Genomic DNA, 20,489 nt, shown 5'->3' with positions numbered 1-20,489 from the left:
ATTGAACCCTTTTACGGTAACACTACAGTCGCATAATGAGCTTACTGGAACTCCTTATATGTTATTACTGAATTAAAAACCAATAACTCCATCCAGGTGCGGTAGGCTGCTTTGTCTCGACTGCACTGAATATAATTGTAGTGCTAGGAAATTTGCAACCGCCGCCATTTAGGAATAATAAATTCCAACACTAGATTTATAGTGAGTTATATTAATTGGGCACTTTATTAGGTATAGCCAAGAATTATTATAAGGTCGAGCACCATACATGTCTGTAGCAGTGGCGTACTTGGGTTTTAAGTTTAGGGGTCCCACACATGTCGTTTTATAACACTCTATCAAAAACGGGAGAGGGAAATTGAACTCCTATAAGTTTATGCAATACATAAAATACTCATATTTTTGCACACCCAGTTTTCCTTATTTACTAAATATACAAGATTGATTTGTGGCAAACAAGGTATTAGGCAAACAAATATCCTATATCATTATGTTTTGCGTATAACTTTGTATTTTATTAATTTAAATTAGTAACGCCTGAACTGTTTATGTTATGTATATCACTGTATATATCACTGTAATTTTTTTTATAAACCCTTTTAGGGGAATATAACAAAAATTATGTTTCCAAAGGTTTCAAAATGGTAGTCTTGTACTGACAAATTTACACGACAGCTGTCGTCAGTACAAAAATATCAAGAGGCAAAATAATAATTAAAGTAAAAGAAAATGTTTTTATAGTTTTGTGATTATCGTCTGTAAATATAACTGAAATCATTTAAATTGGCTCTCATGTGCATAGTAGGTACGTACAAATCTGTTGCAATTCGACTATAAGGACTTCTAATGACCTATCCTTTTGATTAAGGTATTACGTTTATTTACTTGGGTATTTACAATAAGATGTTTAATATAAATTCTAACTACCTTGTAAGTTAAAATACTATTAAAACATCTGTAGAAGTTCAATCGTTCTTAACCACCTCTCGAGGCTGAAGCGAGGAATGTAGGGGGATGAAGATCTGTGATGTCAATGGTGTACTTGAGGACTGTAAAATGCTCTTGAATGTGTAAAAAGTCCATTTACGAGCAAAACTTGAAGACGACGCTGGAAGCATTGTACTGTACACAAGAACCCAAGTATCACGCGAAACTAACAACTTCCGGCCGCTCTACCTTTGCGTTCCCACCGCAGGAGTTTCACCTTTGTTTGTAAACTGAACTCACTCTAATCATAAACAAGTGGGGCGAGTGCACTGTCATCATAATTATGTTTATTTATGACAAGTTCCACTTCACGTTGCTTCAAGTGAAAGGATAAACTGGTTGAGGAAAGGATGTGCAGCTTTTTATTCACTGATCTTATCTCACCCGCTCATTACATCAATGACTTGCAGGAAATACTCGTCTTTATAAAACTACAAACATACATTTGATGTATAGAAAACCCTGCGAAGTTTCAAAATTAAAGCGGAAGTTACATTACATTATAAAAATAGGGAGTTACCGAAGATGCGGGCATATAGAAAAGAAAAATCCTGAAGGTCTAATGAAGGCTGTTGAAGGAAGTGATGTGGCTAAACAAGAGTTACAATATTCATGTAACTTATACGCACAGATCACATAACTTAGACCCCGGTTCATGTGTTTTGCTCTCAATCGTCTCACTAACGTCCATAGAATCGAAATTCTCCGTACTGTGTATTTCTCCCATATTGGATCAATTTTAAAATACGGAATTATGTTTTGGAACTTATCAAGAACAAACAACTTACAATAGTTTTTGCGCTCCAAAAGTTAGGAGTACGGACCATGACTGGCCGACTGATTAAAAAGCTCTTTTAATCAGTATCTGGAAAGGTCGAAAGCCATTTTGTTGGTGTCTGTGCAACAATCCACCAGTAGTTTGTAGAAAGGCTCATGTTTGTAAATTGTTGAGTAAATAAAACGAAATTAAATTAAATTTAAATTACCTGTAAAGAAGGAATAAAATCAAATTGTGATTGATAGATGTCCTATCTTGTTTCATTTAGCACTGGAATAGTTTTTTGTTTTATTTCGAAGTTCACAAATAAAAAGAATTCTGTTTTTGTTCTAATACTGTTGTCGTATTAAAAGTCTAATAGACGAACCATTTTATAAATAAGTTTTTATCTACATACATTTTATATGCATTTAAATTATATAAGGATTAATGAAGTCCTACAAAACTAGCAAAAGAGAAAAAAAATATTTTAAGACATAAAATTCATACCGAGAAGTAAAAGTATTTGTTATTTTGAGTAATAGTCAGAAAATACTTGTTGAGTATATTAAGTAAGATTAAACGGGACTTATGCTAGGTTAACATTTAAATATAAATTTATCATGTACTTTTCATCAATGTTTTTCTTTTTTCATCGTTATCCGTTCTTACCAGTTATCGTAACCGTTTACTCCAAAATTGCAAAATGGGCACTATGAGGAATACGTAAAACACACTAAATCAGACGCTACACTAAGTAATATATTACGTACTATGTTAATGGGAATTTTCACTTAGTCGATGTTTCCAAACGACATCTTAAAATTGGCAAATGATTTACGCGGCACCCTGTATTACGTTACTCCATTGCTTCTTTGGATTGGAAATTATGCAAATCAGAAATTTGCTAAATTCTCTCTTATTACCTCCCTAAATGTTCTCACTAAACTTGAAGACTGAGTGAATTACAGGTATGCATGTATAAGTGACATGTATGTGATCTCTATTCTCCCACTTCGCCTAGTGACAAGAAAGTTCCAAGACTACCGTGAACCTCTCAAAAACAATTTTGTATGTTTATGTTGATGATTAATTCGATAATTTATTGTTCTATTCAATTTGTATTATTATTTTAACTTTTATGTTTTTATTATATGGAGTGGGATGAGTGGTCTTGTATTATAGAGGGGATGAGTAGGTTGTAAAGAGGACTTTTTAGTCTTGCTTCACCTTTGAATGAATTGATTTTTCATTTCATTCCAGATTAAACGTTTTTTTTTATTAGATATAACTAAAATTTCCCCCTTGGAACCTTGACGGCTATGCTGCTACACACAATGACACTATTTACATTTACACCACATTAGTTCTAGAGGACCCTAGGGGACCTGCTGGACAAAAGATATAAACTCTAAAATTACATTATATCGATATCATTAAATTTGTCAGCTTTATACCGTCTTAAACAAATACTGTAGAAATGTATTAAACTGAGAAAGAAATTTTGCATTTCGTTTTATTTTGCTGGTGAACTTATAAAATACAAATAACTATTAAATATTTGTACAATGAATAGAAAGTTTTACCCCGATAGATAATAAGTAAAATATCTACCCAAGCAAACCTAATTGGTATTAAAGTAAGTAAAAACAAAAAAACTGTTTTATTTAAAAACAATATTTTATTATAGCCAACGGTATGCCAAGTGTATCACAAAGTAGCACAGGAATAAATTAAAAAGTGAAATGAAAATCTGATGTAATATGTATATAATTATAAACCTTTTAACACTTTTTTAAACTTTTATTTTCATACTATGTACATTTCGAATACTGAGAATTCATCTTCAGGTACCTCAAGATGAATTCCCAGAATTCGAAATGTACATAGTATGAAAATAAAAGTGTTAAAAGGTTTATAATTATATACATATTTATCAAACACTTTTCGAGGCTACATCTCTAATACTGATGTAATAGTAGTTAATAAATTACTTCATGGTTATTTCCATGTATTTTAGTCTTCATACCTTTTCCAAAAATGGAAAATCGAAAACATCAAACCTTTTGTCTTTTCTTGTGAGACATTAAACTACAATAAAGACAAAATTATATTTCCAACGCCAATGTTGAGTATCCCTTGTTGCCACGATCAAGAAAATACGTTAAAATGTATATTTATGGTTGTTTTTATTTAATCCGGTCTTAGTATATTTTTATGCGCCACAGCTGATTTTGCCTTGTTTCTCTGATCAAGAAAATATATGAAACATACATAGGTCTGAGAAACTTACCTATGTCTAAAGACAACTAAGATGAGTTTTATAACTTTAATTTCTCTTGGCCTTTAAATTCATGGCTAAAGTTAGATATAGTTTACTTTTTTATTTCTGCATTGATCAAACACTGCATACTTAAATTTGTTAAAATGTACTGTTAAAAGTACATATTAACCTATTATAATAACATAATAACAACATATATGAAACTATTAATTTTCTTATCTGAATATTTTCTACTCTGCGCTTAACACTGGTTTCAGAAAAGGTTTATATAAGTACATCTGTTATTATCAGACTGATTCTGTGCTTTCAAGACTATAAATGAGTAGCCCATATGCAAAACACGTTATTTCCAGTTTTTTTTTTTAATTTCGGGAAATCACAAAAAACTTCTGAAAGAGTTTGTTTCTATGGTAACCACTTGAAGTTTTTACCAAAAAATTAAGAAAAATTAGATTTGTTATTGGTGGAAAATTATATAATGTCACATTATTAGTTAATAAGATATTTAACAATAAAGTTTGGAAATAACTGGTTTTTAATCTGTAAAGTGTTATTAATAGGTTTTGGAACTGTGTGGTCAGCCATTTTTGTTCTTATTACAGTTGCAAAACCTGTTATTTATTGGGTAATGAAATGAAAACAAAGGAAATTGAGTTGAAAAATTGAGTAAAAATCTAAATACACACACAATAATCTATATTTTTATTATAAAAAGTTAATGTTAGAGTATTTTTACAAATTACACCAAATTGGAAATAACAGGTTTTGGATCTGTTTTCGGATATGGCCATGTTACTTTGATAGTTTTTAACGCACTTTGCAAATCAAAACAATGGTAGATGGAATTGACGCATTTTGGAACTAGCGTATTTTTGTTATGCAGTGGAAATAACGTGTTTTGGAAATTTGACCAGTTTTCTATATCGTTTTTAAGACGGTAATGGCGGGTTTTGACTCTTGAAAACACCATATTCTGACAGGTCTTGATGAACAGAATTCAGGGATACCAATATCTCAATTTCGAAAAAAATGGAAATAACGTGTTTTGCTTATGGGTTACTCAAATGTAAACGAATTGAAATAGTCGTTACGTCGATGAAACACATGGTTGTGCCGTCATAAAACGATGTTTACATAGAACAGATGATTTCAACTGGCTCTTTAAATCCTAATAATATTATAAATACGAAAATGCCTTTGTGTTTGTTTTGTTTTCACGCGTAAACTACTCGACCGATTGTACCGAAATTTTACATGGACATTCTTAAAGTTCCTGGGATGAATATAGGTCTATTCTGATTTCTAAAATCCCTCCCGGCGCCACTGGTCTTTAAGTAACGAAACATTCCATCTTGGTCTCTAAAGTTGTGTAATATTAATTGAATGAGCCTGTCAAATGTAATCAACTGTTCTGTGTAAACAATTTTTATTATTTTCTATTTCTTTATATTTATAGTGAGTAAATTTTCTAAATAGTATATTTTTAACAATCATTCGGAATTCAGATTTTAGCGATTAGGTAAGTACTAATCTACCTTAGAAAATGCCCTAAAAATAAGAAGGTCAGAATTTGACTCCGGACACTCCCTTTGAAGCGGTCGACAAGAACTAAGTTGGATGAAATTTCGCCGGAAATTTTGAAGTAATGTACTAATTCCAGTTCTAAGTTTTCTAAAATCTCAATAAACGTTGACTATACATTTAAATATTGATATAAAACCTATTTTGTTTCCCTTTTGACAGAATTAGGGTTCTCTGATCTGTAATATATATTTTCTTGATCGGGAAATAAAACAAAATAAACTATGGTAAAAAACATTCTAAGAACAAATAAAATTAAAATGGTCATAATTATAAAAGTTTTGACACATATTCTTGATTGTGTTACTAAGGCAAACTCAACATAAGCGTCGGAAATATAATTCATTCAACACAGCAGTAGTCATAAACGTGAAATGCTTACTAAATTGCGGGCAAAGGAGCAGGTAATTGGTAGTAGTGGATATGAGATACAATGTAGCCTAACTTGTACTATACATTTAAGGACTGTTATGAAACCTATCTAAGTTGTCTTTTGAATAAAGTAGGCTATAAGTATATATATATATATATATATATATATATATATATATATATATATATATATATATAAAACATTTTAACATATTTTCTTGATCGTTTCAACAAAGCAAACTCAACATCAGCGTCAGAGATATAATAAACTCAAACCATAAGTGCTCATACAGGTACAAAACCTACGAACTTGCGTGCGAAGCCGCAAAAGATTAAAATATTAAACAACGCATATTCAGTTTTTATAGATAAGTAAATATAAAAATAAATCAGGGATTTAAAGAGGTGCTTTGATTCGAAGAATCCATGTCTCACTAATAAACTCAGTCTTTTCGTCAATACTGTTCGTGGAACTGATTAGTCCGTATTATATAATTCATATTTATCGACCAGAAACTACATCTCATACTCGGTCGTATATCAAGGTTAATACATGTTAGGTGTTATTTATTGTTGTGAAACTATCACGCTTCTCTCGTGAAGGCCAAACAGACACTCCGAAATGAATTACGTCAGATAATGCTTTCGTAGGAAGATACCAACTAGTAATCTTCCAGGAATAGGAACCCAGTACTTTGCCATACGTGTTTGTAACTTGAATACTATGTTTTGTTTGATATTTCCGGATACGACATTAATTTGCCATGCTCATTTGCCCCAACTTGTGTATGCCGTGACGATCACCATTTACTGTGACCCATTGGTCAGTATTAAAATAGACCAGAGTGATTGGTTACTATGAGTAGACGTATTGTAGTCCGTGTGTTAGGTTAAGTTATATTTATTAGTATAAGTTTTATTAAGTGTACATTTTTGAGATAGAGTGCAAAAAGTTTACATAGAATATGTTTTTTAGTGATTTTTAAAATTGGCGTGTCGTAAAGTATATGATTTGGTTACTTTAACTTAGTTTGTATTCCATGTTAACTATCCACCCGAGAAAAGATGTGTTGAAGATCTCGAAAGGTTCTGTCAATGTTTTTGATTTCACTTAAGGATGGCAAAAGTCGTGGATATTAGTTACTAGTTAGTTGTATTTACTAGTAAGCAATTTTACAAAGCAAGTTAGTTGAATTTTTTAATACACCCCGTTTAAACTGGATAATCTTTACCACTAATCAAATTCACGTTTGTGATAGATTAATTGTCTGCCTATGCTTTACTGATGGAATGATTTATTTATGTAAAAGGATGTCCCGCATGAAACCACAATTACCGTCAATGTGGCCCTTGAAACAGCCGTAAAGTTTCCTTTTCTCCACAAATACCCGCTACCGGTCTGTTTATAAGCAGATATAAAGCTCCCAAAACCGCTCATGACGACTAACAGGGTGACGAAAAAGTCGTAACCGCTTTCACTGACCACCACCGGCTCAGTATGAGACGAAAGTGAAACGGCCGTTAACAAAATGAATCGTCAATTCTGACGAGATAATGGCCTTGATGTGCTTATGTGTTTTTAGAAAGTGAAAGAATGGCCGGACTTTACTGGTCAGTATTGTAGCTGTGACAGTCCATTGAGTCGCTTTGTTCTCTTGAACGTTCAGTTTGGATTTCGTGATATTGGGAGTTGCGATTTCCATCAGTATCCACTACACTCGTATCTCGGGTAGTAGAGTATTGCAATAAAACAATAAAAGAAGAATTCTTTTTCCTTTTTTTTTAGAATATTCTTTGTTAGTGCATCTCATTTATTTAAGTTTTAACTTATTGGTCACCTTCCCTCCGTATTACGGGAATCTTCGCTCAATTCGTTGATAGGATGACAGTAGCAAAATTACGAGTAACAGACAGAATATTTATTTTGAAAATTAGTTTTACACTACAAATGAATTATATATACATTGTACAGAAAACTTGTGCGTATATATTAGGTTACGTTTTTTTTTTAAATATATACATACATTGTGTTGTCAGGTTTAAGATTATACATGTCCACAATGATTGTTGTTAACATTGGGTTAGTACTGTAATAAAGGCATTTTAAATATGTTCCAATAACAAAATTGTGCTTTACCTTTCTGGGTGATGAAAAGTAGACCCTATTTATTGATATTTATAACTCTGTGAGTAATTACTCGTACATTATTAAACTATTCTACTATTTTTTAACTTGTAAAAAGTCTGTATTACTAATGCGATATTTTTTCTTGCCTGTAGATGTTTTCCTTCGCCCACACTGTTTTTTCTTCTCATGTATAATTGACTCACGAGTTTCAAACCTGTAATAAATGCAATTCTTCTTCTTTTTGCTGTTGTGTTCCTTATTCCAGTTTTCACCTTTAAATCTCAGATAATCTACGTTCCAGTAACACGTCAAAACCTACATACATTGATACTTTTAATAGCATACACTTTTATACTAAAAGCTTTTGTCATAGTTGTTATTTTTTGGCCACAATATTAATTACGCGATTTCTTAAAATATTTTGTAATTAAATATGGTGTTATGGCCATATAAGTCAGTCATAATGAATAAAAATATATAGTGATAACATTGTTCGTCATAAAAACGTGGTCCCAAGCCATATGTCCCAAACCATATGTTTATTTAATGAAACAATACAGTTTTATAATTATTTAATTCCAAAAATTACAAAATAAAATTAACCAATCGGAATTTGAGAGTGTTTTGGTATCTGTACCTGGAAAATTACGAAAAGTGGGGGACTTAAGATGTCCTGTGTAGTACCATGGTGTTAAGGTTTTATGTACTCAAATCATGGTCAATAATTTTGCAGTTAACCCTCTGGTTTTACCAATGACGGCTGGACCTGTTTGAGGAAAGGTTAGGATAATTATTTGTTGTTTCCTCAAGGAGTTTTTGTAGGTTAGAGCTTTGTAACAATACATCGATAAACATTAAATCATCCCTGAAGGCCGAGCTGACTACATATAGAGTCCTAGAAATGAAGGCTATATCAGTATTCAAAATTTTTCTCTTTATTTATTAGACACGATTAAAGGTAAACAGTAGCATCCTTCAAAAAACGTAAAAGCCCATTCAAATGTTTCATGGTCTCGGCCATTTTTTCAATATGTGTCCAACGTTACTAAAATTAAAGATATATGGCTAAGCAAATTTCTTTCAATAATATGATCTATACTATATGACGCAATGTACTATTCTCAACTGAATATGTCAATAAAGAGTTTGTCTATTGTCTATTGTCTATTGTCAAGAGCCTTCAGTTAAGTTTCTTGGTCTGTTTGCCAGTAATAGTCTGAAATGGATTGATCATGTAATGTATGAGTGCTAAAGACTCCGATCCATGTATTTCGGTCTTAATCACCTCATTAAAGTCTTCAGACTCGAGATTCTCCGTACTGTATATTTCTCTCATATTGGATCAATTTTCAAATATGGAATTATGTTTGGGGGCTTATCAAGCAAAAACAATTACGAGAGTTTTTGCACGTTAAAAGTAATGCGTACGGACCATGACTGGCCGACTAAAAACTGAGTCATGTAAACCGCTGTTTGAGGAGCTTGGATACAGACTCTAGCTGGTCTTTATGAATATAAAGCTTCCACTTTTGTTAAAAAAATAAGGATAACTTCTTATCAATAGAGTGTACTCCCAACAAACTTTCTACAAACAAAATTACCAATCAAATAATCTAACCTTGTGAATTAACTATCAATTGACCTTACCAAACAAATCCCCGCAAGAAAAGGTCTTCCAACAGCATTTGATTTAACTGCAACAGATCTTTCAACTTCATGACCTTAAAAACATCTTCCAACAGGCGTCCACTCCTTTATATTCCTATCAACAAAACTTCATATCACCATTGCTTTCTGCTGCTATCCTTTCAACAGACCCCATACCAACGAACCTCCCTTACACAAAACAAAACCTTCCTACCGACACAGACAACACGGCTTCCTACCAACAGATTTTCTTACCAACTGATCTATCAACACTTCTCATCTAGTGCCCCGGTTACCAAAATGGTAGCTATGACCCTGGAAGCTGTATTCTTACAAATCCAAGCTCAATATTTTAACATGATAGCTCACCGTTGATACACGTGCTTGATATACCTTGTGCCAGCCAACGTGAGAAGAGACTCAGTCAGTCATTCATACCGGTCTTGCCTGTGGATGGAACGAGCTAGGATAAATGATGTGCAATCACGTACGGGTACCGTTAGCCAACGACGCTCTCACGATTATTGCTTTACACAAACAGGGTTTGTAATACTGCAAGATTTATGTAAGCACCATTTATATTCAAGGGTATTAAAACCAAAGTTTTTACAGCATTACTATAATGTAACACCGTACCCGGGAACTCTACCGCAGGAATTAACTCTTAGTGTTTTATAATTGAAATTTCACGTTTATACGAGTTCTCACTGACATTAGCTCTTAGCTGATTTAGTAGACATTTATGAATAAGCAATGTTGTGGTATCTCGAACAGTTATTGAGATATTGATTACGTTTAAATCCCGTAAGAACTTTTCTATCATCAGTTCCTGGTAATAGGAATGCTGAAACAATTTAAACCTTAATACAAAGATTTACTTTTAAATACTTTATCTAAGATCGTTACACAGCTCAATTTTTCATTTCATCCATTTTGATGGCCGTTACTTTTTTAAATTTACAGCTCCGTTATCTAAAAACCTAGAGACAAAAATACAACTGTTCTGTAATGAAACTGATTTGGACCCTAAATTATTGTCCAACTACTGATGAGTAAATCATAAAATGTATGAGTTAATCTAATCAATTAACTGATTATAAATGTATGTTCCAGAGTGGATTTCTAGAAAATTCAAATTGATTGGAATCTATAATATATTTTTTTATCTATTAATGAACAAACCAAAACATACCACTGTTGACTAATTTGCTTATTACAAATGTATGTTTCAGAATGGGTTTCAAGATGGCCGCCCTGTCTCTCCCACCGCTCTGCGCTTGTTTCTTCTTTCTCGCCGGGGTCTCCGCTGTATCAAATTCGGTGAGTTTATTCTCAAGAATATTTTTATTTCACTTAGGTAAACTTGTAAAGAGAAACAGGATTACATGTAAGAAGATTCGTCAGAGTTACCGCTGTAAAGAGTGGGAAGAAGGGAACATTTCCCAATAGTGATCCCAATACTGCCACGAAGGCCTCCCAGGTATCTTCGGAGGAGCCTTGGACTCTCAGCTTCTTCTTTCATCATCTCAATAACAATATCTACGTTAACAATCCCCCATTTCAACAAGGTTATTGAATAATGGACCGAACGTGGAGAGCATGGCTGATTAGCTGATAGAACAACCTTTTCCCATGGTTTCGTTGCGGCTATAAAATTCGTTATTGAAATGTCATTTGTACGCAGTCCGTTGGATTTAAATGTGGAGAGTGGATTCGTTTCGAAATGGCGTCTTAAATGAACCCTTTCTATTTGTTTGTTCACTGGTACAGTCCAATGTTATGGTTGGCGTATTTTGTTCGGCACACGTGTTTATTATTAAAACTGCAATGGCCTAAAAGATCCATTACAATTTTCACTAGCATAACAAATTTATATTTAGTTCAGCTCTCATTTTACTCAATTTTAACCATTTCTCCGTAAAATTGTATCTAAATGATGATATTATTTTTGTCTCACTGTCACCTTCAAATTTGTAACAGCTTGAGTGTGATCCCAAAAAGGATTTTCGCTCGCTTTAATTGTACAATGTGTTAATTGTTTGGTGTGGAATTAAATTGTCTCTATTATTCTTGAGTAACATCTCAAATGTAGGGCATTAGCATCAGAGAGGCTATAAACCATGGAGGGATTGGAATGTTTCTATCATATTGCCTTAAGTTTTCCTTTTCCATACGATTACTACGCCTCCCAAAAATCAGTACTGTCTCGATTATAAATGTCATGCCTCGGTAATCTAAATAAGGATTAAAATACCCCAAACCATTCGATGACGGAAAAGTAATATCAATATAAAGTCTCACTGTTTTCAGGTTTATGTATTTGGCATAACATTCTAAAATTATGACCGTAATAGTTAATTTGACTTATCAAGTTTGACTTACAATCTCTTTTTCAACACTACCAGTAAATTAATCAGCCGGTAAATGCACAATAAATCAAAATGTAGTCATTCATACTAGATCTTAAGTTCTATTACACTAATTAACATATAGCTCCCTTTGCGGTCGGATACTGGACTAACAAGTGTGAGACAAACAATTCCAAGACTCGAACCGTCACTAGAAACAATCACTGAGGACACAATATGAGGACTTCTAATTGTGTCTTGCAGAAGCCAACCTCCCACACAGCCAATTAACCGCCTCGGGACCACCTGAACAGCCCTAATTACTCGGGTGTTGCGGGTGGTGACCGGTAAATGCCGCGGAAAGGCAGAGGAGGCTCTGAAGGTTCCCACAGCAAGCGGGTGTCGATGTCGCAACCCATCAGCTGACGCAAGCCGAAGATGTTCACATTCTCCCATCACCATCACGGGCTCCATAGTCGTGTACGGTAGTGGCTGACCGTTCTTCGCTGACTTTTCATAATTAGGTATCACTCATTATGTAAGGTGCATCGCGTCTCGTCGTGTCTTCGGATTGTGAACGATGGAGTTGTAACCTTTCGTCGTTGGCCTTTGAGGAACTGAAGACGGCTCGAATAAATCTTCATATCACAGGCTATTAAATATTTGTAAATAAAACATTTACCTTTTTGAGTTCCTTTGAATAATACTTCGCTAAGTAATGATCACTTTGCGAAACAATCAGTTTTTTATGTCTTTACAAACGAACAAATCACCATTACTAACTGTCCCTGATTGTATTATTGAAAATGAATTACTGGAAGATGTTTTTAATATCATTCTGGCAAAATGTTTTATTGTTGCCAAATTACAACTAGTTGTAATTTATTTGTAATTATGTTGTAAAATTTCTAAAATAAATTATAAAAATATTTTCCTGTTTTATTTTAATTTACACTTTACATTCAAAATAAATAGTTATAATAATTGGTTGCGGAAGTAGAGGATTTGAAAAATCACCATTATGATCTTAGGGATCGTTGGAGTGTATCATAATCGATGAATAAAGCTTTTTGGCGTGTTGGTGAAGGCCACCCGACTCTTGTGACCACGCACTTGGCCGAACGGCCTTGACTTTTAGAGTAGACTATAATGGTGAACGTATCTTTGCGTTCATGCCTTCATGAGCATTAAAGCCGAGAACCCTGTTTAATTAAGTGAAAAAGGTCATACTAGCAAAGCAAAACCAACTCCACAAATGGACTTTAAGGGCGACTTTGATGGATTCTCCCATAAAATCATGAGGATGTTTTACTGTTGGATAATTTAGCCAAATTGTTTGGCTTCATTCGTTAATGTATTAAGGTAAAGGAGAAGTATTATTTGGTATGTATACCAAAATAATGCAATAATGCAGTTGCAAACTACAACAGACACCTTATCAAAAATCAAACCAAATAATCTTCATGGATGTCATGAAACATGGCTTTATAGGAAGCGAAGTTGGGGCTATGAAGTTTCCTCATCCACTTAACCTCGAAGTTAGATATTCTTTAATTAGTTCACTTTGTAATTAAACTACGAAGAAAATATTCAGAGATATCACTGCTAGGTCACCTATCAGACTGTTCTTGTGTAACAGATTAGGTTCATGTTGTATAAACTCCGCTGTGTAAACCCATCAACTAGTTTACGGCAACATTAATAAAATGGCTCCAAGCGGGTGAATTCAACCGCAGATCTCCAATTTACTGAATTCCCCAACCTGAATTTTGTAATGAGGAAGAAACGTAACTGTATTTCGGCAGTGTTTGACGCAATCACGTCGCATTGTGTAGATCAATAGCTTCTGGTGTCGCGTCTGGAGGTCCTGAGCCTATGGGCCAGCGCCGAAGAAAGTATCGACTGCATGGCACTAGAAGAGCCGGCCACAGACACAAAGACTCGGTGTTTGCCGCTTCGCGCCGCGCCAGTGAAAGTTTAAGCCGTGAGTTGCACAATTCCCAGCCCCACGTTTGTTGTGCCAGATCTACGGAATTGTACTCACACGACGCAAAGAACGGTGTGAAGTTCGGCCTTGATCTTTACAACCGATAGTTCAAATTTTCAAGCGAACAAGTGTTTCAAATGGAGGAGAAGAGTCCATTGATTTAATATCTTAGTCCTAAAGGTGTCAATCTGTGGTTATCAGTCGATACAAACCATGTGAAGTTGACAAAAGCGTCGATAGCAGATTTATAGTGATACCTTGCAGCACCAAATAATCAGAGCACAGATGTGTTGTAGGTACCACAGGAAGTCAGGTATATTTACAAGCATAACAAACAAAATTGTCTTACTTTTAACTCATATGTTAGAGGCAGCTGAAAAGCTCATGTAAAAATGTCCAAAATATCTCAGGTTACATGACGTGTTTTATGAGCGGGTTTTGCAAAGCCTTACAACGAACTATACAGTTTAAATGGTATAATTGTCTCTTATCAACTTAATGAATATATTCCATTTTCTTCTACCTGTATAAAAGGTGAACAAATTGTAAACAACTTTTTAGAGTGTATATAGCTCCAGACGCTCTTCAATGTTTTAATTTAGGACTTACGTTTTTATAAATGTTGTCAATAACATTCACATCCATAAACACAGACATAAATAAAACGTCTGTGCGCGGTTTAGTCTAGCGCGCGTGTGTGTATATATATATATATATATATATATATATATATATATATATATATATATATATATATATATATATATATATATACACACACAACATTACAACATTATATATATAACACAAGATAACCAAGTCAAGCAACACCAGTTTGACTGCTCCTTGGGTGGGTGACCGCTGAGTGATCCTGTCCTTGCTAGCAGCCTGTCCAGTGAGTCCCAGGTTGTGTTGAAGGAGGCTTCTTATGCCTAACTTTCCTTGGTAAATAAGACGTCCTTTAACATTCAATTCTAATATGAAATTCGTCATGTCGTTTCTTGCTTTGCCATACATACATACATCAACATCTAACATTATATTCACAAATAATTAATTATAGAATCAAAAAAATAGTATTAGAAGAATTGGTAGTAGCAAAATAACAATGATACCTGAATGTTTTTCTTGGCTCTAACTTGTTTGGGTTGTCACGTTAATTTAAACGAACATCGTGAATTATTGAACACATATCCCGCTCTAATTAAAACTGCACAATAAACGGTTTGTTATACTTTACATTCTTTAGTTATCAAGATTACTAAAGCTACTCAGCAAATCTTAGTCCATAACTACTAATGACTACAGTCCATTGTAGCAACCATGCATTTCTGTTCCTCGCCCCAGTTCGTGTATTCTCATCAGTTCAATCCCGAACACTTTCGCACTAATTTGATGTATTGCAATCCATTATTATGGTATAGAGGAGTTATTTATTTTATACATAAATAATTTGTAATTAGTTCATGACTGCTGTAGTGTTTGAAAATATTAAGTTTAATAATCTAATGTCAGTAAACCGAGCTTTGCTCGGTATTTTTTCTAGTAAATCTTGTTTTGGGATTCATTTTATGATATACTTGTGCACAAACGATAAAACTATTTCCATCCATGGCTATTTATTGTTCTGTCATCTTCTGCATTAAAGGATGCTAGAGTAAAGATTAGTTTATTTTTTTTTATTAAAATGTTCCGAATATGGGTGACGGTTTAAAACAGGCGCACTAATTCATTTGAACATTTTGGTTGCTCCATTCAAATTCGTCCTTGCAAACAACAGTCACCATAAGAATTTCTATTTATGCGATTAGAAACCCGTTCTTCAGGAAACTGTAATGCACCCAAATGGATACACAAAATTTCAAATGGTCCTAAGGCGTGATATTGCACAGCTGCATATGTATATGTCGGTAAATAATTATGAAGTTTTAAAGCCTTAGGACGTCTTCCGTCTCGACGTCTTTGTTCTTCTAATCGATATTCACGTTGCTCGTTTTCGGTAGCTAAACGTAGTGACGCACGCTGCCACAAATCTTGTACACGTGGAAACATCTAAATCATGAGGCCTTTCTGCTCCTATAATGTTAAATAAGGTTTGCAGCCATTTGACTAAAGCAGTAAAAGAAATTAAATTATTCATCAACTTTTCAACCTTCGTTAATTAATTTATACAACATTTTATATCTTACATTACAATTTTACTCTTTGGTATTTCTGATAAAACATCAGCTGTGAGGATTGGCTTCTCTTGTTATGATACGTCAGATATCATTTGCCAGATGTCATTTACTATAGAATGTAAACAAAGAAATAGAAAATAAATAAATACGGAGTTTGTAGCAGTTTGTTATTACTTGCAAACACGGCTAAAACAATGTTTTCTTAAAATGAAACCTAGCTTGATTGATTTATCACCCCCGAAACCCCTACACAATTTCATGAAAATCCTTAGAGTCGTTTCCAATATACGGATTATATATATATATATATATATATATATATATATATATATATATATATATATAATATAATATATGTATAAAATAAATAATAAATGCTCGTTTAAAGGCATTAGATTTTATTTGTTTATGTGTGTACTTATATGAACAATGACCATTTATAACAAGAAACAATATTTATATTATTTTTATACATCTCTTGTTTCTTCAAATTTACACATAAGTTAACAACATAAGTATAATCAACATAATCAATTACTAAACGACGATTTATCGTGATATTATATTATTGATTACTGTATTAAGTAATCTAGTACCAGTCATAAACTCTGTAGAGTTATACATAATTATATTTTAGCATGTTTTTGTACTTGTAATTTTATTGTATTAAGTACACTACATTAATATAGATAAGTACCATTTATTATTGGTACTAATTAATAATAATGTACAGTACATTATATAAACTTTCATATCGTACACTGAAGTACTTGAATATTGACAGTATTTTTTTTAATTTTTAGAATATATGTTTAATCTCTCTCGAACAAGTAGCAGATAACTTCAACCAAATAAACAAACAAACATAATGAGAAAAAATACGTAGAACATTAAGAATAACGGTACTATTATAGAAAGTTGTGATAAGTTACTCATAGTACGGAAATTAATATTTTCACCAAGTATGGATTAGAAAGCTCAATTATATGCTGGTTAATTAAACACATTTAATACATGCCCAGGGGACACAATCCCGGCTATTGGTCTCCACGTCGCGTCGGTTACGTGTGTGCAGTATTATTGTTATTACTATTTATATAAAACATAGGCCTATCATGATTTGCTGTGCTCGTTTACCTTTAAAAAGATAAAAAAATGTCTCTAAAATTATTTAACTGTATAACTGGTACCTAACGTCAAATACAGTTCGGTGCTCAAAAATGTATATTTAATAAGAGTATGTTTTAAAAGTATCGGTTGTATTTTGGTAAATTTTGCAATTATTTGTAAAATGCTGTATTCAAATACTTTATTGTTAGACTATCAACATTGTAATATATACCTGATAGAAGTAAGTTCAGATGTGGATAACTTTATAGAATAAAATTGAAACTAAAAATAGAAGGTTATCTCTCGGTCCTCTTATATGCACTTCAATATGCTAATATAGGCCTATTGTATTTTATGTTTGGAGCATACCAGTGCTGAAAACATAATAACGTTTATATAAATTAGTAAGTGTGGCTCGATAGCTGTATAAAAGCAGATATTTAAACAAGCATACATCGTTTTTATACTGTGTTCTGAATCAACTAAATGGTGAATTTCAAGTCTCTTGCCCAGCTTTAGTATTTACATGTTAAGGTAGTTCTTCAACTTTTACAATGGTCAAATTCGACAGAAGTTAAACAGCTGTTACCGTAATTCAAATGCAACACTGAAATTGACTGTTCAAATACTGTCAAATCATGGGTCATTAAGATTGGATGTATAATGCGATACCTTCCATAAAATAGTTATTTCTTAAGCGATTTTTACATATGAGGTATTCTTGGGAAGGAAATGTTATTTAAACACTTTTGTATCTTATAGAAGTTTGATAAAAAAAAACAGTGTTTTATCAGATATTTCATAAAACAAAAAGAAATGCCGCCAGTTTGAAAATATTAAATTTAATTTAAAATATTTTTTCTTGTTTAATACCTTTCTGATATGGACCCATTTACCAAGTTTTCTAATAATCGTAAAGATAACAACAAAGATAAAATTGTCTTACTAAAACAACAAAAAGCCGTATGGCTGGTAAACAAAGTGGAAATTTGACAAACCTATTCTTCACTTTCAGCCTACAATCACACATAGAATGTAAAAATACATAGTCAGCACAACCTTTTTGTGTCACCCTGTACAAAGTCAATCATTTTATTCGTTGTACATGATAATGTATATTATTCTTATAATGGGATAAGTTGTTGGCTCTTTGAAGCGACAACAATCATGATCAATCAACTGCATACATATCATAAACGTAATTACCCTGTTTGAAACATTTATGAAAATACAAGGTGTGGAGATTATACGATGTAGAAGGCGCTTGTGACCACAGTAGTCACTGGCTTCCACACGTGGGACAGATGAATGGACCATTGACCTCTTGGAACTCCCAGTTCAGGTGGTCATCCTGTTCCTCATAATTAATGTTTGCCTCCAGCCGTGATCAGCCTAAGCTTGCCGAAATATGAGATCATGTCACTAGGAACTGTGTGCTCTGAAATATCTAGAAGCCACCACAAATGATCGTGATCGACGAAAAATTCTGTATTGATTTATTTGTGTATAGTATTGATTTATTGATAACTAACATTGATTCATTTAGGTATTTACTGTCAACAGTAACAAGAAGATAGTCAAAACTATGTCAAGCTACAAACGTGCTAAAGTAGCACTTATGACAGCAATCGACACCAACCAGATTAATAAAAAGTAATGAACTATAAATTCAATAAAAAATATTAATAAAAAACACTAATAAATACAAATAGACCAGATACAAAAAAAAAACTTCTAGAAGTTATAGAGAGCCAGTCTAAAGAACACCAACTGGGCAGCATTTCTCAATCACATGACACAGAGTACCGTGGAAAACACAAGGAGTTGTAAGGTGATTGTAGAAAAAGTGGTTCCTTGTGGAATATGAATCTGTACAAGCTGGAAAAGATCAGGGTAATGGATTCCCTGGAAGACAGGAAGTTTTACAGGATTTTAGCACAATATGTATAATACATTTATTGATTTGCAACATTTTGGGTGCCAATATGAAGTTCAAACCACGTCGTACACCCAATAGCCGAACAAAGCATTTTTAATAACCTTCATCGAATAGCAATGGCCAACCTGAAGAGGTTATCAAATAATAGATCCATATTGCAAGATGGAACAAACTAGTGTTACACACATTGTCATGATCGTAAAAGGAGAAAAATTATTTCGTGACGTATACAATTACTGTGTTTACCTCAGTACAGACTATTGCTAGATGTGCAAGACAAGGTTTGAAGTACAGATCCAAATCCTTATCCGTAGCTACTGTGTTCAGCAGTGCTAATCAATCCACTCAGGTGCTAATCAGAATTACGCTTGTAATCTGCTTAATATTATCAAGTGAATTTGGCGGTATTTATATGCGTAGAATTTTTATCACACCACATACTAATATTATCCAAGTTCATTTGAAGCGAATACTGATAATGAACCGATAAAACAAGCTCACAATGATACAGTGTATATAAGCAACAAGATCAATCAGGAACTAATCTTGTAGTCTCACGTGAGAGTCTGTATGTTCAAGGGTATAGTTATGTTTATCAGGATCAGGTCAGGTCACCTGTGGTGATGCAACAACAAAGCGGTGGTTGTGGGCTTGTGTTTCTCCTCTGTATGGTAATAAGTCTTGTAGTTACTGAGCCTCTCCCTCTCATGCGTTTTAGGTTTGTTTTTTTGTTTTTTTTTTATATATAAATATAATCATAAATAACGTTCCCTTTTCATCTTTTGTTCATTTTTCACACGGGCTTCTCTTCAAAATCCTAACTCTATTTAAGGGGAGTCCGACTCCCATAAGAACGCAATGTTAACTATATGTTGCATAACTTGATAACTATTTAAGATAGTTTACTGCTTTTGGTTTTATTTTGAAGATCATGTATCTTTCTAGTGCCCTAGGAGAGGTTTTTAGTTTTTTTCTTTTAATAAATAAATTATGAATTTTTAAAATTTTGTGTTTAAAAATTAAAAATTTTAATATATAAATATTTTTAAATCAAATTAGGATAATTATATCCCAAAACCCTCTCCTAGGGCACTAGTATTTTAGCCAAGGAATGTGTGTTAAAAATTTCATTAAGATATCTCAATCGGTGTAGGTTTTATACAGTTACA

At 33.1% G+C, this 20,489-nt stretch overlaps 1 protein-coding gene across 4 annotated transcripts in view; it reads left to right on the top strand.

The window, feature by feature from the left end:
• LOC124365368 (A disintegrin and metalloproteinase with thrombospondin motifs 16) overlaps positions 1-20,489 on the top strand; it is a 169,582-nt gene that overhangs the window by 87,100 nt on the left and 61,993 nt on the right. For 3 of the 4 annotated variants that reach the window (XM_046821346.1, XM_046821356.1, XM_046821361.1), the window contains exon 3: positions 10,989-11,076. In XM_046821346.1, coding sequence (XP_046677302.1) covers positions 10,990-11,076 — 87 coding nt within the window. In that variant the 5' untranslated portion in view covers position 10,989. Of the gene's footprint in view, positions 1-8,789; positions 8,890-10,988; positions 11,077-20,489 lie in introns of those variants that run through there. The other variant, XM_046821350.1, reaches the window with a different exon arrangement.

The sequence above is a fragment of the Homalodisca vitripennis genome, chromosome 1 (assembly GCF_021130785.1).
Source record: "Homalodisca vitripennis isolate AUS2020 chromosome 1, UT_GWSS_2.1, whole genome shotgun sequence".
NCBI lineage: Eukaryota > Metazoa > Arthropoda > Insecta > Hemiptera > Cicadellidae > Homalodisca > Homalodisca vitripennis.
This window is presented reverse-complemented; position numbering and strand designations above follow the sequence as displayed.